This window comes from Rhinolophus hipposideros (genome assembly GCF_964194185.1).
Source record: "Rhinolophus hipposideros genome assembly, chromosome: 11".
In the NCBI taxonomy this organism is placed as follows: Eukaryota; Metazoa; Chordata; class Mammalia; order Chiroptera; family Rhinolophidae; genus Rhinolophus; species Rhinolophus hipposideros.
The window spans coordinates 51,123,213-51,144,358 of record NC_138057.1 but is presented as its reverse complement, the minus strand read 5'-3'; the positions used below and the strand labels follow the sequence as shown (position 1 = coordinate 51,144,358).

Sequence of the window (21,146 nt, the reverse complement as noted above, 5' to 3'; positions counted from 1 at the left end):
GAAGGCTAGTGGTCAAGCAAGAGAATGGGCTCCCTGCAGCAGGAGGGACTGAGGCCAGACGGCAGGAAGGACTTCCTGCCAGTGAACAGTAGCTCAGATGCCCTGACCCTGTCTCCAGGGACCCCAGAGGATCGCAGAGAGCAGGGGAGCTGGAGAACACCCCCAGGGGTTAAGGCTGAGGCAGCTTCTGTGGAGGCTGAGGAGGCTGGAGGGAGGACTTGGCAGTTCTGTCCACTCTCCCCCAGCAGCACCTCCAGCTCCACTTTAAAAACAGCTTTTTAATTTAACAAAGTGGATGAAAAACTGTTTTTGGAAATAAAAGATATCTGCTGTCTCCCAGGCTAGCACTCAGCCCTTGCAGAGAGCCTCTGGGTTTCTCCCGCTGCCAGTGGCTCCTTTCTTCTCTCTGTGTCTCTGTCTCTCTTTTATTTATTTTTGTTTCTGCTCTGTAGGCACCCCAGGTTCCCCTTGGCCTCTCTCCCCATTTCAGTCTCTGTGGGAGTCTCATCCTCGTCTCTTATCTCCATGTCTGCATTTCCTTCTGTCTCTCCTCTCCCAGTCTCTCTTCTGGGGCTTGTCTCTCTCCTGATTTGTCTCTGTCTCCCAGCCTGTCTCAATCTCTGTCTCCCTTCCCCCCTTCCTTTCTCCCCCAACCCCTGCTCTAAATGGGTCTATTTAAAACACCCGACGCTGCCAAGTCAGAAAAGCGTCTCCTGATAAAGCGCATTAGGCAGAGGGAGGGAGGAGGAAGGAGGAGGGAGCAGCGGGCGGACGGATTGATCCAAGCCCGTAACCCCATTAATCAGGCATCGTGGATCCCCCTCCCTCCCCTAGCTTCAGCCCCTTCAGAGCTAAAAGCCCCTGAAATATTTATCACCCCTCCCCCATGGGAAGTGGGGAGGGTTGTGTGGCCCTTGGTGTGAGCATCCCCAGCTGCCTGGTGCCCCCCCCCACAGCATGTATGTGCACATGTGTGCACGCACGGCTGTGCACACCTGACAGGCCCAGGGTCCAGCGGGCCGTCTTGCGCCCCCCCCCCCACTATCTGAGCAGCCAGGTCCCCTGGGCAGCCCCTGGGAACCCAAAGAGTCTGGCTGGGTTCCTGCCCTTCCGGAAGGGTTGGGTATGCAGAACAGGGAGACTTTCGGGTCAGTTGGAGGTCTTCATGCCCCCCTCAAAAGTGCAGTACCTGGAGGACTGGGTGACATTGCACTTCCATTCTCAGAAGGCAGGAAGGTGAGCTGGGGTTCAGTGTCCAGATTCCCCCAAATTTCCAGTGCAAGAAGTAACTTGGGGAATAGAATTGGGGACTCCATGTTCCTAAAATGCATGAAGGTAACTTGGAAGGCTGGCTGAAGTTCCCCATTTATCCTCATAGGGTAGGAATATGACTTGGGGGTGGGTTGGGGGGCCTCTCATTACCTTCAGAAATGCAGAAAGGTGATCTGGGCCCGGGTGGGGGTTCCCATCACTTCCTGAGGTCCCGTCACTCTCTGGGGGTGATGAGACTGGATCGCACATGCCAGGGCTTACTGAGTCCCCTGGCAGCAGAGGTCAGTTCTGAGACATGCAGGGATCTGTCCGAATTGGTCAGAGGCAACTTTGCCTTGGGCAGGGTCAGGGAGGCCCCGGCGCCCAGAGGGTCCCTTCCCTCTCCCCTCCCCCTGCATCAAGTGCCACATCTCCTCCTGACTCAGACAATTAGATTCAAAGGATGACCTCACTGCCTGCCGTCCCTCACTCGCTCCCTCCGCTCGCTCCGCTTGCTCGTTCGCTCGCGGCGCGCCCCTTCCTCCCCTCCTCCCTGCCCGCTCGCCGCCTCGCTCGCTCGCAGCTCGGCCCGGCCCCTCGCCCGCCTGCTTGCCGGCCGGGACTTTCGTGGGGACGTCCCCCCGCTCCTGCCTCCTGGGCCAGCCCGGGCCTGCCCGGCCGCTCTGGCCTCAGCCCCGAGCCCCGGGGGCCCGATGCTTGCGGGCGGGCGGACTGACCCAGTGAGCGCCGGAGGCACCGACGGGGCGCCTGCGCGGGGACCCAGGTCAGTGGCGGTGCGGCGCAGGGCCGCAGAACTTGTCACCCCCGCTGCCGCTGCCGAGACGTCGCCGCCTGCCCGCCAGCCCTCCCTCCAGCTTCTTACTCGGTCCGCCCCCCCCCCTGCGGCTGCTCGGCGTGCTCCCCCTGCCAAGCTGTCTCTCCTCCTCTCTTTCTACCCCCAAAGCCCCCCTGCCTCTGCAGCCGGTGGGAGGGACTGGGACTTCCTGAGGTCCCAGGGATGGGGCCGGGGCCCATTGGCTGCAACTGGACCAGGCCTCTGAGAGAGGAGAGTGTTCTGGCTGTGTCCATTGGCGGGGAGGGGGGGGAGGGACTACCACCTGGGTGGGAAGGGGGCTACTGAGAGAGAGGCCCAGGGTGTGGGGGTGACATCTAGACAGAGAGGATGAGCTCCTGATATCTCCCTTTTCACATTCTGTGGACTTCTTGCCTGGCTTCATATGTCCCCACCTCCTAGCTAAGTTTATTCCCCACTGCCAGGTTTCATCTGGTCCCCACAGCCTAAGTTCTTTTGGCCCTGTCACCTGGTTTCCCTAGACCCTGCTTCCTGATTTTTCTTGTTCCCATTGCCTGCTTTCCACAAGTCTCTTATCACCTGGCTTTATGGATTATCCTGCCTGGTTTCTGCTGCCTGGTGTTTGCTCTCTTTCCTGGCTCCCATGGAACCCTATCGGGCAGGCTCCCTTTAGGATGGGGCATCAGGGCCCAAGCTACAGCTGGAGTGTCAAGTGTGAGGATGTCAACAGCATTGCCAATTGTTTTCAGGTTGGGGCCTGGCAAGCACAGCTAGGCTTCAATTCTGCTTGGACAGAGACAGGATGACCTCTCTTGTGATGGGTGGTGGGGCTGCAGGGTCTTGATTGCTGTTCTCGGTGGTGACCAGCTTGGTCAGTGCTATCCCCATCTCTCTTTGGGCCTAACAGTGATGACAAGGGCCTTGGCGGGGGCTGGGGGTTGAGGATGAAGCCCCATCTCTTTTCCCTTTACCCCTTCCTGCAGCCAGGCCTGTCATTGGGATGCCCTATAGACTGTTGTGGGCACAGAGAGGTTTTGAAGAGGCCTGGGATCACACAGCAGCTAGCTAGGCTGAAAGCTCCTCTGATCCTCATCCTGAAGAAGAGTGGGTGAGGAGGGGAGGCAGTAGTGGTCTGGGGAGCGGGCTGGTTTCTGGGGTATTCTGGCTCCTGCTGTTCCCAATACCACCATCTCTTCACCTAGGAGCTTCTTCATCCCTCCAGTCTGGCCTGGATCTCCCCTCATTTCCAAATGCTGATGAAAGCAGAATTAGGGGAGGAAATAACTGCCTAGGGAATAATCGTCTTATTTCCTCACTTTTTAGGAACCAAACAAGTCCCTCCCTCCTGTGTTAGGCCACCGTAAGCTTTATCCCCCTCCCCACAAGGACAGCCTGGGCAACCCATTGTCCCAGCACAGAGTGACTGTTCTGAATAAGTATCTGTGTATTTCCCACTGCTGGGTATAGGGGTGTGAGAAGCTGAGGATGAATGGGGAGCTCTGAGTTTTTGGAGGTATGATGGTATCTGTGTGGAAAACGGACTGTTCTGAGTGTGTGATGGTATCCATATGTGAGGCCATCACTGTTCTGAATGAGCATGTGTGAGAAAGTTTGTGTGTGTGACTGTAATGTGTGTGTGCACGCACACCAGCGTATGTGAGGCTGTGACAGCGGGTGTCCACGTGGGAGGCCATGATGTGTGGCCTTGATGGTGTACTCTGAATGCCAGTGTCTGTGAGAGGTTCCTGGGTGTGTCTGTAAAGCTCTGGCTGTGTGTATATGGAAGTGGGGGCTTTGGGGAGCTCTGCTGGGTGGTCGTGAGAGCCCAAGTGTGTGCTACAACCCTGGGTGAAGCGAGCACTGGGTGCTGTGTGAGCATGTGTGCGCTCGCTCGTAGTCATGCCTGTGTTTACCCATCAGGAACAGATTGCTCTGGCTTCCCCACTGTGAGGAGGGGAGTCGGGGAGGGAGGATGGCTTGCTTGTGCCCAGCAGACCAGAAGCTTCCTCAGAAGTGTGTGCAGTATGTGTGCATGTTGGGGGGCAGGAAGAACAGGACACTTACATGAAGACAGTTGAAGTTTCTGTTCCCCCGTTCAGCTCTTGTTCTGTCAGAAAGACCATCTTCAGTTCTTTATGTTACAGACCGATGCCTCACATGCACTGCCTCCCTAGCTCGTGTGTGTGTGTTTGTACACATGTACACAAGCTTGCAAGCATAGGCCTCTGTGTATGTATTTGAGGGTGTGTCTGCACCATAGCAGTGATGGGGCCAGGGGGTGGGGTGTAGTGGGAGATGCTGAGGCAAATAGGTCTTTTTGCCTCAAGTCTGGAAAGCTATTCTGTCCATCCTTCTGTCTCTGTGGAAGGCCCTGTTGCCTCCTTCCTGCTCCTGCTTCATCTGCTGTGAGCTCTCTCCCCCATCAGCTAAGGGAAGGCCCTCCTCATTCAACCCTATTGCTCTGCCCATCCCCCACCTTACCTGGCGTTCTTCCAGCTCTCTAACCTCCTACTGCAGCATTCTGTCCCTCCAAGAGGAGCAGACTCTACTCCCCGTAGACTTAACCTGACTGGTGTGTGGGCCTTTTCTGGGTAGAAGGTCCTCCTCATTTTTCTAGAAGCCAGAAGAGACTCTGGACTAGGGTTAGGGTATGGGGGATTTGGTGCTTGTGCCACAGGTTCTGTGAAGCTGTCCTGAGCCTATGTGCCCAAAGGGAGGATCTTATCTGCCTCTTCCTGCTCCCCATTGGAGAGGCAGGGGCCTGGACCAGATGACTTTTGAGGGAGAAAGCCCAGACCTTTTGCACTTAGACAGTTGCTTAAGCACAGGCCTGTATATATGTACATACACAAGCCCATGCCCAGGTCACTAGGCAGTACCCCCTCCAGAGAGGGGCTCCACGTGTGGGCACAGGCTGGTAGGATTCAGGCTCCTACTTCCCAGGGCACCTCCCAGCTGCCCATCCAGGCTCATCATGGGAGGGCCCCAGGCTCCCCCCACAACACACCCGCACACACGTGCAGCAGGGCACGCACATGCTGACCTCAGGGTCCCCACGGTGCAAGAGGCTGGGGGTGGGGGCTTTGAGCATTCAGAGTCCAGGCTGCTGCCAAAATCCATCGGAATCCTGTCCCCCCCAGGCCCCCATCTCCGGCTGTGGAGGTCACAACAGCAGGTGCGGACACCCACCCCCCAACTCACTCGCATTGAGCCGCCTCCTTTTCCACAACTTCAGCCAACGGCTGGAGCTGGGGACCGCTCTCCCTGCCTCCCTCCTGCCCCCATCAACTGGTGCTCAGCTTCTTCTGCCCCCTTCTATTGGGGTGGGAGGAGGGGGCCTGTGTTTGGGTGGGGGTCCTTTCCTCTGAGCACTGGGGCTTGCTCCTGGCGTGGGTGGGGTTGTGGTAGCCCAGGAAGAGATAAGACTTGAATCTTGAACCCAGGGATGGTTTCTAGGTCCTATGCTCTTTGGGCAGGGGGAACCGAGGGCTGAGAGGAGGGCCAGGTCTAGATTTAGAGAATAAGGAGAAAGAGCCAGAGATGAGAGACCCAGAGACAGGACAGAGAGACACCAGTTGGCGTAGGAGCTGCCTGCCTGCCCCCATGGCCAGCCACCCCAGCCGCCCCAGCCTAAGAGCTGGCCCCTGACCCAGTCCCCCCCTCCCCTATGGGGGGCCGGCTGGGCCAGCTGCCAGGGGCCAGGCCTCTCTCCTCAGCCTGTCCCCCCATCCCCCCAGCCTCTGGACCACTCAGGCCTCTGCCCCCGCCCCCACCGCCCACGCTGTCCAGGCTGCCTAGGCCTGGTGGGATCTGGGGGCCTCCAGGCCTCAGCCCCTCCTCCCCAAGCCTGGAGCTTCCTGCCAGGCCAGCCCTCACTGTCTCCTAGGCTCCCCCTCAGCCCGTGCTGGTCCTCCCTGCCCACCACATCCTTGTCCTTGTCGCTGTCCCTGCTTTGTCTCAGATTTTCTCTCCAAGTGTAGGTCTGTCTTCCTCACTCCACCCTAATTCCTCTGCTGGTCTGAGTCCTCTTTAGAGTTCCTCAGGCCTTTGAATCAGTTAGCTTGTACTAAGTCCTGTCCTGAGTTCTTGCCTCATTCCCAGGACAGGCTCTCTATGGCTGCTGTGGGGAGAGGGAAGGAGATGAGGTGCCAGGACAGAGTACTTTGTCCCTTACACAGAGGGGTTCTGTAGTCTGGGGTGGCCAAGGGGGACTGGAAGCTGTGGAGATGTCACCTTGGCCATGCTATGGGCCTCTTGCCCTCCATCAGATGAATGTTCCTGAGCTCACTCAGCCGCATGCCGGGGGCGGGGGGCGGGGGGGGGAGGAGGGAAGGCCAGGCCAGTAATCTTCGTTGGATTCCAGTTTCTTAGAGGCACCACATGGGGCCTCCCTGCTCATTCATGGTCCAGGACAGATTGAGCCTACCTGACCCTCAGCACACCCATGCCAACCACACCCTGAAGCTCCGAACACACTATTGCTCATCAACACACACACAGTTAGAGCCAGGCCACAGGCAGTGGTGCTCAGAACCTCTTATCCCCACCCTGGATGTGGTGTGGATTCCTCAGGGTTGGGCGTGTATAACCTAAACTGCTGTCTGCTTCTGCAGGAATAAATAGGGGTTTTCTAAAACTTACACTTCCCCTTCTTCACATTCTACCTTCTTCAGCTGGGCAGGGGCTGAAGGTAAGGGTGCAGGGCACCTGGGACCTTGCTGGGGGGCAGAAGGGGTGTTGGGCCATGGTTCCTAAACCAGAGTCAGAAACTGGGTAACCGAGGTCGCTGATCTGGAGCCTGACACTGTACCTGTCAATCTCACTGCTGGCGACCCAACTTCTGTGTTGCCAGGATTACTGGAGGTCTTATTCTGTGTGACTGTCCATGTTACTGAGTCTCTCAATAGCCTTGTGTCACTGTGGATGTCATCATTGTTACTCTGTGTGACTGTCAGTCTTGTCGCATTTTTGATTTTGAGGTTACTATTACTGTGACTGTGTCAATGTCAACAGGTGTCATTGCCCTGTTTGGTGTCATTGTACGTGACTGTCACTGACTGCATCATTGTCACTGTAGTGATTGCCAACACCCCTGTGTGTCATTGTCAACTGTATAACTGTGTTATTTATACTGAGTGTTTTTATTACCATATAATGGTGTCTCTGTGTCACAGTGGGATAGCGACAGTAAGTTGGGAGCCCAGGATTTGTCTCTTAATGTATCACCTGTGTTTGTTGTGTGTATAATGGTGACACTCTGGGGTTCTGTGTCAGGAGAGGTGCTGGGCTCCTTGTGACAAGGGGTTTGGACTGCTGGGCTCCTTTCTTGCTAGTAGGGTGCCCTCTGTTCCCTCCTCATTCTGGTGCTGCGCTTAGAGGCCAGGCTGGCTCCTGGAAGGGTCTGCAGGGAGCCTAAGTCAGTTTGCATGGCCCTTATCTGGGGCATCGTGGAATTTATCCTCTAGGGCAGGGGTGTCCAAACTGCGGCCCACGGTCCAACTGCGGCCCGCAATCCATTTTTAATTGGCCCGCAGCAAATTCCAAAAATATATTTAGTTTACTTAAAAATATATTTAGTTTACTTAAATAAACCAGGTGAGGCAATACGTACTTCACCTCGAGTGAGTGGCCCGGCTCTTTGTGTATTTTACCGCATATGGCCCTTGGAGAAAAACGTTGAAAAAAGTTTTGACACCCCTGCTCTACATCTGTCCCAGAGACATTGGGTGTGGACTTGGAAAATTCCTTGAAAAGATGCTCTTTGCCCTGGGATGGGCGGCCTGAGGTGAGCTGGAACAGGGTGGAGGTATAGCCTGGATGCCTCTGGCCTCAGCCTCCCTACCTGGGAATGGGCCCAGTGGGGCCTCTGAGGGAAGGGGGAAGTGAAATTGGCCTGAGGCTTTCTGGATTTCTGAGACAGAGAGGGGCTGGGGTTTACTCCACCTTTTTCCTCTGGGGACTGGACTCGTGGATCCCCAAGGGGAATCCTATAGCCCCCAGGAAGGCCCTGCTTTTCTTATGTCACATTGGCCAGCACTGCTGCAATGACCGCATTCCCCACATTGGAGGAGTTGTGTGGGCTTAGAGAGATGCTGGATGGTAGGCCCAGGGACCCTGCCAGTGTGTCTGTCATTCTCTCTGGATCTGTCTCTCCTGCCTTTGAATCTCTGCCCATCTTCTACGCTCTCTAGCTCTCTTCCTATCTCTTCCATTTCTTCCTATTTCAGTCTCTTTTTGTCCCCCTGGGTCTCTGCTTATGGCTTTCCCTTTCTCCCTGCTTCACTGTTCCTCTCACCCTGGGCCTTTCCCTTTTTTGGGTGCCCCCAACCATGCAGTGTCTGTCTTGGTACCGCATCCCCCACTCTCTGCAGCGCTCACTCTCAGCAGCGCCCGTCTCCCATGGCTGCAGCCCCGTTGGCCCAGGGCCCGGCCCTTACAGTAACTCATCGGGCTGATGGAGGCGACTTTGATGAAGAAGCCACCCCTCCCCCCGCGGGGGCCTTAGTGTGTGTGTGTGTGTGTGTGTTTGCTTGTATGCATGTGCATGTGTGCCAGGCCATCTCCTCTCTGAAGCCTGCTACAACTGCGACCAGGAAGGAGCTGGGAGCAGAGGGCCACCAGGTCCCTCTTCTCTCATCCTGGGATCTAACCTTCATCCACTCTGTCTGTTCAGCCGCTTCCCCATGCCCAGGTTCCTGCTCCCATGTGGTGGGCAGTGGGTAGCACTGAGCGGAAGTGTCTTCCTGGCTGTGAGAAGAAAGACATGGGCAGATGGCAGAGATGGTGGGGGAGAGTCTGAGAGCTACCTGCAAGGGTGGAGGTGGGGAACCAGCTCTTGTCTCACTCTTTCTCTAGCACCAGCTCTAAATTCAGAGAGTCCTGGGTTTATTTCCTGGCCCCACTACTTGCTGACTGTGACTTTGGCCATTGTCTTAACCTCCTAGGTCTGAGAAGTAGCTGAAGGTAGGGGAGTGGCTGAGGGTGAGGAGCCAGGCCAAGTGGTAGCTAAGGCTTCAGGAGTCACTGTTGTGGGAGGGGTAGCCAAGGCCACATGGAGATGAGCTGTGCCAGGGAAGGGCAGTCAGAGCACCTGTGGCTGTGGCTGCAGGAAAACCAGGTACAGATGGAGGACTTGCTTGGTGAGGGGTGAGTATAGAAACCAGCAGGCAGGAAGGAGCTCTCTCCCATACAGGAGCCCCCGGAAGTCAGATGCTCTCCAACTCCCTCAGTCACTGCTACACGCTGACACCCACATTTGTCTCCCTCTGCTCTAGCTCTGTCTGCAGTGTCTCTGGCTGTTTCTCTGGCAGTATTTCTGGCGGTGTCTCTGGCTGTGTCTGGCAGTGTGTCGGCCTGTGTGTCCGAGTGTCCCTGGCAGTGTTGTAGTGGTGTGGATACTTCCTGACTGAGCGTCTGACGGTGTCTCTGGCTCTCTCTAGCTGTTTTGCTGGGTGTACGCCTATTTGTGTCTATCAGTTTCTCTGGTGTTTCTCTGCTTGTGTGTCAGGCAGTCTCTCTGGCATGGTTTCTGACAGTGTCTCTTGCTCTCTGGCCGTGCCACTGATGGTTTCTCTGGCTGTGCGTCTTTCTCTTTCTCTAGTGTATCTGCATCTGGCTGAATCTTTTACAGTGTTTCTGGTGGGTGCTTTGGTTGTGTGTCAGCTGTTCTCTGACCATGTCTCTGGGTGGGTATCTGGTTATGTCTACCTGTTTCTCTGGCCTTGCAGTGTCCCAGTGTCTCCCAACTGTATGCAACTGTTTCTTTGGGGTTCGGTTTGGCTGTTTGGGGCAGTGCCTTTGGCCAGCGTCTTTGCTGTGTGTCTGGCTGTACCTCTGACAGTGGTTCCGGTTGAGTGTCTGGCAGTGTTTCTCTCTGGATCTCTATTTCTGTCTGGTTGACATTCTTCCCACTCCTCACACCGTGGGGTGGGAGAATCAGATTTGGAGCCTTCTCTGCAGGAAGTAGTTATTTCTCTGCCCTCAGGTATAAGCATGCTCTGGGGTGGGGAGGAAGAGGAAAACTGGACCCATTTTAGGAAGTAGGACAGCATGTAGGGGAGCAACAGGATTCATCCTGCTTCCTGGGGACATGTCCTGAGTGTGCTTTATGTACCCGCGTAGACGTGTGTAGACGCTAATGCACTGGGCCCCAGGCTCCTGGGCTATGTGACTGGGGTGAAGGATGGGCTGGGGTCTCTGCAAGGACTTATATATGAAAACCCTTTGTTCTTTTGATCATTAGTGCACGTGAAAGCAAAAGCCACATCTGACATCAGTCGCAACGTCGTACCATGCCCTGGTACCCTACTGCTCTGAACCTCCCCAAGCTCAAGGTTCCCTGGAGGACCTATCCCAGCAGCTCCTGAGCATTCAGATTTTGGCTTTCCTTTCCCCCACCCCTCCACCCCAGAGCCCAGCAGGGGACTTTCTATTCAAGGCAATTTGGAGAAATATAGACCTCCAACTAAGTTAAAACATTACTCTTTCAGTTTGTAGTGTTTATAGCTAATTAGTCGACCTCATCAGTAAAACTTTTTTTTTTTTTAGAAAAATGGCCCTAACATTACCATTGTTCTATCTCATCCACGGTTGACTACATCTTGCAGCCAGCAGTCTTATCGAGCAACAAACCACTATAGGTTGCCTTCTACCATTTTAGCAAACCTTTGCCTAGGATGCCAAGGATGCTATTTTTCTATTGCTTGAAAGAGGATCCTGAGCCTCATTAAGGACATTTGAGGTCAAGGTGCCCTGGCCCTAGGACTGGGATTTTCCAGTTTTGCCAGAGAACCGCGGGTGGGGGGCTCCCCAGAAGGTTCCTGCCTGGGCTGATGCTGCCCCCCCACCCCTGTTTCTCCCAACAGATGGCTGCTCCTGTCCCGTGGGCCTGCTGTGCCGTGCTTGCTGCCACTGCTGCCATTGTCTACGCCCAGAGACACAGTCCACAGGGTGAGTGCTGGGTGGAAGCGGGGGGTTCCCTGCTGACCCTCTCCCATAGCCCAGCATGAACTTTCCTTGATGCAGATGTATGCACTCACCCAAGAGCCACATACTGGCACATGCTGGCATCGTCACCCATGAACATCCAGAGGGACATGAGTCATATGACACTTACACGAGGGTATCTCACTGATGTTGTCTCGTAGGCACAGCCCTCTGGTCGCTCGTGGGTGGTCTCATGCTGATGGTTTCCCTGGCCTGCGAGGATCTGTCCCTCTTCCCACTAGGATAGATGCAGGGTACAGACAGGTGGGTTGGGAGTTGGGGGCCGTTAGGGGCAGGGCCCCTAGATAGTATTTGGTGAAATGGGGTGCCCTGGGGGTTTGCGAGGGATGCAGTGGGAGGCACTGAGAGAGACAGTGGGCAAGAATGCTTCCCCTTATCCTAGAGGGAATATGGGGACAGAGATGGAGGACTGAGAACAAGATGGGGGGGATGGCAGGGTGACAAGTGGGAGAGGGCTGGCACACTAAGGAAGGGGACTGGTCGGTCAGTCAGCTATAATGGCTACAGGAGGCAGGATTGCCTAAGCAGGGCCACTGGCAGCCTCCTGCCCTCCCGCATCAATTTCCAGTGAGGGCTAAGGCCTCTCCATAGCCCATAGGGCAAGGAGCTGCACCCCTGATGGTAAACAGGCACCCTCTTAAACTTGACCACCACCCATTCCACTGCATTTGAGGCAGCACCTCACATGGCCACGTCGGTACAAGGGCTAACCTTGAAACTCCTCAAACAGGGCTCTGGGTGTAGGGAACTCCTCCCTTGGATGTGTTCTGCACATCTCCCCCACCTCAACTGCCTTGGGTAGAGACAGAGAAGGTGGGGGCACCTCTTGAGCCCAGGCGTGGAACAGATTCTGATGGCTGAGCTCTGCCATCCTCCAGGCTATGGGTTCAAGGAGGGCAGTGGGTTGAGGCTCCTGTGTCCTCTTGTAAGACCAACACGAAGACCCAGAGAGGGTCTGGCCCACACCAGGGCTATTCCCCAAGGGGCAGGGCCTGAAGGAACCACCAGGCTAGCCCATTGAGCTCCTGTCTGCAGTCAGCCTGCCCCGGGCTCCAGTGCTAACCTGACCTGCCTGTGTGTGCAGTGGTCTCTACCATTGGCCTGGCCCCTGTCCTGTGTGGAAAGCAGAGCCACATGTGATCAAGGCCCTGAGCATAAGGCCACATCTCTGCGAGTGTGTGAGACTGTGCTTGTACATTAGGCTGTGTTCTTATGTGGGGGAGACCATGACCCTGTTGGAGTGCATTTCTCTGTGTGGTTGTAATCCTTGTGGGCTGTGCCCCGGTGACATTGTATTTGACCATGCCATCTTCGTGGGGCTGTGTCCTTGTGCTTGAGACTCTTTCCCATGCATGATGGTTTGATAGTTTCTCTCTGTTTCTGTCTCTTTGTGTGATTGTGTCCCTGGTAAACTATCTCCCTGTGTGTGAGACTGTGTGCCCATGTGTAACTGCCTCTGGTGACGGTGCCCTTCCTATGCATGCATGTGATCTTGTATCAGGTGTTACCATCCCTGAAGTGGTTACCTTCCCTGTGCGGCTGTGACCTTGTGGATGGTTGTCCTGTGTGTGCTTATTTTTCTCTGTGGTGACCGTCTTCGTCCTATTGTGTGTGGTGACGTGAAGTTACTTAGAACGCTCGGGGGGGACTGTTTCCGGCATGTGGTCCCCATGTGAGCCTGTGTGCGCAGGTGTGAGGGAGCCGTCAGCTCTGTCCCTCTGTGCTCTCCGTGTTCATGACCTCATCCTGTCTCTGTCTCTCATCCTGGCTTCTAACAACCTTTTCACAGCTGATTCCTTTGGAGCATTTGTCACCGCGTCAGGGCCAAGAACCCCATCCTCCCCCTGCTGCTTGATTTAATTTCTGAAATGGACAGCACATCAGTAGGGGCACTCACGGGGCAGGAGGAGAGCTGTCCAGAAACAAAGGATTAAATCACTGCCATCTTTGGAGCTGTTGCATGGCTGTGTGTATTGCCATTGTTGTGTTGTTGTAGCAGTTGGGACACTGTGATTGTCATGTCATGTTGTCCCCTCCGCCTCTGCTTTGTGGCCTGTAGTTGTCTTCTGTCATTGTGTTGTGATTTTTCATTCCTGCCCTCTCCTTATGTTCTTGGTTTGTCACTGTTGTCTGGTTGTGTTACCGTGTCATCTCTGAGGTGGACAAGGTGCAGTGGAGAAGTGTTATCCCTCTGCCATTATATGTGTTATGTTGTTGGGTCACTGTTTCCTCATCTTGTGGCTGTACCCGCCCCCCCAGGATTAAAGGACCATCCTGGACCCCTGTTACTTCTGAGCTGCTGTTGGTCAGTGTTGATGTGTTGTCTCTGGGACCATGATGGCCACGCCCCTTCCCCAACGGTCAGTTTTCAGCCTCCCCCTCAGGCAGCTGGACTCAGAGTCTCTGCTGGGGGGTGGGGTGCAGAGAGAGGGGCTTGGCATGTTTCCTGGAAGCTCCAGGTTTTTGGAAGGGAGGCTGGAGGGGGGCTCAGTGGCTAGGGCTGGTGGATTGGGGGGGGAGGCTCTATGGCTTGAGCCTTGGACACTAGGCCTCTGGTCAGGGGGAGGCCCCCATTCAGTCTCTGGTCCAGCCTCACAGCTGTGGCCTCCAAGGCCCCCAGCCGCCGCCCTTCCGCCCTGTTCATCTTCTGTTCGTCTGGTCCCAGGCCCCGCAGATGAGTGGTCAGGGCTGGCTGGGTTTCCTGCTTCCCTCTTCTCCAACAGGGACAGGGAGGCTCAGAGAGGGGCAAGACAGAGACAGGCAGTGGGAGAGAGACCTGGAGACACGGAGAGACTCCTGCACCGGGAGGCCAGCAGAGGCAACAAACAGGGACAAATGTTCTAGCACAGAGAAAAGCAGTGCTGGGGAGGGGCTGCGATGGAGGGAAGGGGGCGGCTGGCAGCATATGGGGATCCCTACCTCCTGCAGGCCTGGTGGTGTTAACAAGTCTAATTAAGAGGCCACTGGCCCAACTTAATTGGCTCGTTAACAGGAACTGCCTCTGAAAATCCCCCAACTCAGCGGGGTGGCTCTCTGAGGGGCGAAGTGAGCTAGTGTTAACGAGGGATCTCACAGCCCCCCCACCCTGACCCTTCCCCCTCATTCTTCTCCTCCCACCCGTACTCCCCAGATCTGGCTGGGACCAGGGAAGAATCTATCCTCCCAGTCTTGGGGGGTGCAGGATGAGGAGAGTAGATTAGCATCTCTGGCTCCGCATCCCTGCTTCTCCACTGGAGTCCGTAGATGGGTGTCTGGGACCTTCTCTGTCCCACTTGCCTCCCCCACCTAGCACTGCCTCTCCACAGGTGCTCCCTCCCGCCCTGTTCACTCCAGTCTCCTGGGCTCCGTCCATCATGCCTGGGTTGCTGAGGCCAGGGCTGGGGTTTGCTTTTGGCTCTGACAGGCCCCTCCTGGGGGCAGGAGAGGAATGGTCAGAGAGATCCCTCAGTCCCAACACTCCTCCACCCCCACTCCAAGCAGTTCCTGCTTTACAAAGTTGACAGCTGCCAGTAGTTCCCTAGGGCTTCGGCTACCCTGCCCATTCTCCCTTCTCCTGCTGCCCAAGCCCTGAATGGCTTGTTGGGGGGGTGGGGTGGGACTTGTTAGGGGGGCCAGAGTGAGGGAGAGGGAGAAAGGCAGGACAGAAAGAGATAAGGATGGAGAAGAGAAACAGATGGGGAAAGACAGAGCACGGAGTCCAGGAATGGGGCCTCTCAGCTCCAGCTTGCCTGGGTAGCAGATGTCAGTGACTGGGGCTGGGCCTGTCGGTAGCAAGAGGTTAGGGTCATGGGGGTCAGGAAAACTTTTAAAGGACTTAGGGACTGGAGGTGAACTGGGTTTTCACCGAGATCTAACCCCTTCCAGCACTCCGCACAATGTCTCTCTCTCCCTCTCGCTCTGTCTCTCTGTCTCTCTCTCACACACGCGATCTCTCATTCATACACACACAGTTCCTGGACATGCACACACACAGATTTGGAGACATTCACATATCTGTACACTTGCACAGCCTCAGAAAAATTTTGCACACTTCTCATCTCCCTAAAACACTCACACCGTCAGAGCCTCTCCGCCTGGACTCCTCACTCAGGCACATTCACAGGCTCTCATCCTCGCACATGCACCTGGAGTTGCTGGGGACAGCTGTAATATGTGACTGTTGTCCTCTGCCCCCCACCCCCCCACAGAGGCACCCCATGTGCAGTACGAGCGCCTAGGCTCAGACGTGACTCTGCCATGTGGGACAGCCAACTGGGATGCAGCGGTGACGTGGCTGGTGAATGGGACAGACCTGGCCTCGGACCTGCTCAACGGCTCTCAGCTTGTGCTCCGTGGCCTGGAATTGGGCCACAGTGGCCTCTACGCCTGCTTCCACCGTGACTCTTGGCACCTGCGCCACCAAGTCCTCCTACATGTGGGCTGTAAGTATTGCTCCCAGCCCTTCATCCCATCTCCCACTTCACTGAAGGGGGCTGTCAGTGAGGCCCAGACCCCTGGCCCAGATCCAGTCCCCTTCCTGTTGGCTGCAGCACCCTGACCCGAGTCCTGTGACCCAATCCCAGCCTGCTCTTCTGACCTCTGAGCCCAGTCTTGCCCACAGAGTCTAGATGCCTGGGCATTTTGCACATACATTCCACCACCCCAGAGATCTTTGAGATTCTGAAATCCTATTCCTATGACAAAATGGACAGAGGAAAGCTGACAGGTCATGGCCTGTCTGGGGCCTGGTGGGGAAATATCCTGGGGTCACAGCTCAGAGCAGGAGGAGCCACATTCCACTGTGTGCTCTCACAGGGGCTGGCCAGGAGGGCCTTACGGAGGAAAATGGGATCTGTGGTTATGTAGGTCCAGGTATGGGCACTCGGGGAGGACCAGGGAAGAAGGAAGCCTTTTTGGAGGGGAAAACACATAGAGACTTAGAGGATTTGGAAGCTATGTTGAAAAAGTCATTTCTGGTAGAGAGCTGAGTGTGGTTATAGGCCTCAGAGGCTGAGGAGCATGAAATGGGAGGGGATGGGGCAGAGCATGATCCTAGAAGCTGGGGAGTGACACGATTAGGGTCACATTCTGAAAAGATTCCTTTCATTGTGGTGAAGAGAGGCAGGCTGGATGGAGCACAGCCAGGCAGGAAGGAGGCTGTTTTGGGGATGCAGAATAGATGAGGACCCGGGACCAGAGCATGGAGTCGGGGACATTGAGAAGGGAGTGATTGGACCTCCAGGAGTTGGGGATGAATTGGAGGTGAGAGGACAGCAGAGTAGAAAGCAGGAGGACCCAAGACAGCTGGTGATACCAATCACTGCAGCAGAGACAGTGGGAAGGTACGTTGGAGGAGAAGATATTAAGTTCCCTGTAGACAGTAGCTTAGTTTGAGTTTCCCTAGAATGAGATCCCAAGATAAGATGTGTATGCAAGTTGTTAGTTTGGCAGGTGATGGAAACACCTGTAGGTGAATGGGAAAGGGATAGAAAAAGGAAGTTAAGTTAGCCAATAAAGAGTGAGTTACCAGCCGTTACATCTGGGCTACGGGAGCTTAACCCCCCTGGAGTCCAGAACATGCCTCTCAGAGGTCTCCTGCCAGAGGGATGAGGGAGGTAGGGTGCTTATATACCACCTCCTGCCCATTCTTGGTTGGGGGATTCTCCTGACTGGGGGCGGGGATGTTGTAACTCTCCAGCACTTTTGGCCTGATGCCTCAGCAGGCAATGCAGGTTTTGGTGGCTAAAGAAAGCTCTAAGGCAAATAAATAACTGCAGAAGCAGCAGCGGGTATGAGTGAGGCACTACTGATAATCTGTTATAGATATGTTTGTTGGCCTTCTCGGAGGACAGCTGGGAATTGGTGGTTGGTAGCCAATGGATCTGAAGGTCTGGGATTCAGGGGAGATGGGAATTTGGGGGGTTGTCAGCTATGGGAAGGGGTGAGATGGCCAAGGGAGAGATTGTGGGATGAGGAGAAAACAGGACCCGGAATGAGCCCTGAAGACCATATAAGGGGTTGATAGAGAGACATGAGCCACAAAGAGAGAAGGATGAGCCAGTAGGAAGGTAGAGGGAAGCCCAGGTGAATACAATTTGGAAGAGGGGTTTGGAGAAGTCGGGGTGATGAGGTTATCAGTGTTGCTGAGGGTCAGCTGGGCAGGTACTGGATCTCAGCCAGAGGCTCCCACTGACAGAATAAATACTCTGAAAACAGTTTCATTTCTTTTTTCCTTGAGCCAAAGATTCAAGCTTCTCTGGCTTCATGCCAATTGGGAGATGCTCCCCACTGTCTGAAAATGGTTTTTTTACTACCTGGGAGCTACTGAGAGGAGGAGATGCTTGAGGGAACTGGGAGCAGGCTCTTGCCTCATTATCAGGAGATTGGTGTAGACAACCATGGGTTGCTCAGGGTCCTTTACAAAAACACTGACCCACTGGTAGGGCTAGAGGAGAGGTGGAAATATGTTTTGCTGGGGATATTCCTTCCCCACAGAAAAGCCTTTGATGTGTTAAAACTGGAGACGTAGCGTTCCTAACCAAATGGCTTAGTTGTAAGCCAGGAGTGGAGTGACCCCTGTTGGCCAGGTCGAGAAATGCAGGACCAGCCTCTGGGAGTCCTCCCTGACCCACCCAGAAGTGGAGCACTCAGCGCTGCCCTGGGCTCTTTTTCCATGGGAAACAGGCCATATACTGAGTGCCATGGAAGGAGGATGAAGCCAACTTGACACCGTCACCCACACTCCTGTATTCTCAGTTTGAACTCCACAAGCCCTCAGGATGGACAAGGCTGGCAGTGATGGCTGGGCCTTGGTGACCCTGGGCCCCATTCCTGATGACTTGACCTTCTTTGAGGGCTCCTTAGAGGGGAACTGAGTCTAGAAGTGATGACTGTAGTCTGTATCCACAAGACACACCCACAGCTGCTCTGTTGTGACCAGAGCCCAGACCTGTATAGTGACCACTCCCCAGGTCTTGCTCATCAGAGGACAGCTGGCCATGAATTGGCTGTAGCAGTAGTAACAGGTACTTATCTCTCATTGCCTTATTTCCTTCTTAAGCACTGGTCAGAGGAACAGGGGACATTAATCATGATTGTCTCAGTCACTTTATATTAGTAACACGAGACCGGGTTTGGCAACACACGATATCAAATTATCCTTCTTTCCAATGCTCAGAGAACAGGACAAAGTTACCCCTGATTTATGGATCATTCAAACCAAAAATTATTTAATATTTATCCTAAACATATATGATTTTCATGTCTCTATTTCCACGGGAACCTGATCATAAAAATATTCTGTTGAAAGTCCTCTTAACCAGACCGATCCCTGAATTGCTTTCTCCTGATCCACCTTTCTGCCCTCAGGTGAATACTCACAAACAGCTCTGAGGGGTCCCCTTCCCAGAATGATGAAAGGACCCCCCCCCACATTAGGAAACAGGATCGCAGGGTTCCTTTTACTAGTAGTCTTTTGTTTACTAGATACGGCTGATGCAGTGTCATTCTGATTTTAAGCTAAAACAAGTCAGAGATTAATTGACTAAATTTAGACAGTTCCTTGTCCAGTTTTTTAAAATTTATATTTGGTTGGTCAGTATGGGAACTCCAGAGCCCCTGGTTCAGCCCTACTTTGTCCTCAGCCCTGTTTGGCTGGAGAGGAAAGAGCAGCTTGAGGAGGCAGGAGGAGGACATTTGGGAGTCCAGAAGTTGGGGTGCATGGAGGGATGCCACAAGATGATGTTGGGACAGGCCATGGGCTTTGAATGCCGGACAGAAGGAGAAATGTGGGTGGGGCCTGGGCAGGGCTGAAACTGGAAGGGTCACTCTGCCCCACCCAGCCTGATGTGGCCTGGACAGGGGTGTGGGCAGCCTGCCCCTCCTTTTCTCTGGGCCTGTGGGCAGGCCTCGTGCGTGCTGGGGGCTCCAGCCCAGGCGGGCTGGCGAGATGAGAGGAAAAACATGCGGTTTGGTGGGCTGGACATGGAAAAACAAGCCAATTAGGAGGAAAACAAACAAACCCCGGGCCAGCAGGGGCACACGCACACATGTACACGCACACACAATCCCGCATGGGACTCAGGGACACCCTGCCACAGGCTAATGCCTCACTTGGGCATCTCAGGAGCCCCCACCAGAAGAAACAGGATGCCTGGGCATCCAGGAACATACCAGTATGCCTAGAGTATATATACTATGATACGTATGTATGTGAGCTTTAGCTCACGCATTCTCTAACATGCTCTCACACGGTATCCAGCTGATGTGTGAATACACTTGGAATTCTGGGCATCTTCCCACACCCAGTTTGAAAAATACATTTAGGCTTACGCTCCATCTCATATACAGTGTCTTAGGTATGTCGTTTTGCTGTCGCTATGTTTCAGACATAGTGGCACATGTACACATGCTCTCATAGAGTACGTCGGCCACACAACCTTATGCATAATAGATCATCTCAAAGTCCCCACAGCCTCGCCCTGAGTCACACACACCGTCGTCCAGTCACACACCTTATCACACAGTTACATGGCTGCCCAGAGTCTGTCACACACGTGAAGCCTCTCAGAGTTCCACAGCCTCACAATCTCACTGTCTCCCAAACACTCACAGCAGGCCTCCTGATTGCACACTGCCCTACAGCCTCACACTTGGTCTCTCACAGCACCCCACCTCCACCACCCGGCCCCTCAGCTGGGCTCCAGCTGCAGCAAGTCACTCCTTTTCTTCCTTTTGTTTTTCTTTCCTCCTTTCCCCTCTGAGAAACCTGGTCCCTGTCAGGAAACTCAAGCCCTTCCCTACTCAGGGCCCAGGGCCAGGCAGGAGTAGCCAGATGACAGACAAAGCCCTGCCTGGTCCCCCATGACCTACCCAGTTAGAGGGGGAACTGGTTTGAGGGGGAGGCTGGTCTGAGGGGTGAAGACTGGAGGAATGGAAACTGGTCAGTGGGGAGGCCAGCAGGGGGAGGGGGCCTGTGAGTCCAGTGCCATTGCCTGCTCTGCCCTCCCAAGAGTCCCAGGCAGCAGGGAGCTGACTCTGCAGGCTTCAGTCCCCCCCCCTACCCCCCCAGTGCCCTTCTCCTTTGAAGCTGGGGGTAAGGGCGGGTAGCGGCAGGAGGGGGGAGTGTAGGCTTTTCTGCCGACCTCGGAATGTCCTTTCCTCCTGGGTTGGCTGCCAACTCTGGCCTGGCCCACAGGCCCCCACAAGGCACTTCCTGTGTCCTTGGCCGCCCCCCCCCCCAGGCCTCTGAGCCCCCGGGCAGATAGGGAAGGGATACAAGAGGCACACAATATGAACGTGGAACAGACACAAGATGGACATGGGGCCAGAAAGGCTTTCCAGGGGTGGCAGACAGCAGTGGGCAGAATGTAGGTTGCCCCTTGTGTGGGCTCAGCTGGGCTCTGGCTCTCCCTTGCAGGCTTGGGGCAGGGAGCCATCTCGGCCCACAGCATTGCCCACTCTATCTGCTACACCTGATGCCTCTCTGACCCTCTCATTTCTCCTGCTGCAAAGCCAGATGGGGCCCTGGGGATCTGGCCCCAATACGTATGTAGATACATAAATACATACATACATACATACTTCATACATACTGGACATGTACACACAATCACACAGTCATGCGCACACTGTGGATAGAAGCCCACAGTTCCCCATGTGTCACCATGGCCACTCAAAAGCATAGACATGCACTCCCCTTCACTGTCCCTGGCTATTGAGCTGCCCCCTCCCATTTCCTGTCCACCTGTCAGGCAGGGGGTGGGGGAGGAGGGGGGGCACAGGCAGGAGGTGTCAGTGTCCCTGGAGCCACCACGGACATTCCTTGCCTGGGTCAGATCACAGAAGCTGCCTCCTTCCAGGAACCTGAGCCGGCTGTCCTCACGCCTTGCCCAATGCCTGAGGGTGGGACAGCTGGACAGCTCATGGCAGCAAACAGTGTGATTAGACAGCAGAAAAGACTTCCCAAGTGTGTGTGTGGTTATGTAGGTGGGTAGCCGCATCCTTGGGTTTACTCCCAGCTCTGGCTTCCTGTGTGACCCCAGGCAGGTCCCTCTCCTTCTCTGGGCCGCCTCATTTCAGAGTGAAGACAGCTGAC

At 55.0% G+C, this 21,146-nt stretch overlaps 1 protein-coding gene across 2 annotated transcripts in view; it reads left to right on the top strand.

The window, feature by feature from the left end:
- CNTFR (ciliary neurotrophic factor receptor) overlaps positions 1-21,146 on the top strand; it is a 39,034-nt gene that overhangs the window by 9,919 nt on the left and 7,969 nt on the right. For both annotated transcript variants that reach the window (XM_081067387.1, XM_081067386.1), the window contains exons 3-4: positions 10,930-11,014; positions 15,259-15,492. In XM_081067387.1, coding sequence (XP_080923513.1) covers positions 10,930-11,014; positions 15,259-15,492 — 319 coding nt within the window. The remainder of the gene's footprint in view (positions 1-10,929; positions 11,015-15,258; positions 15,493-21,146) is intronic.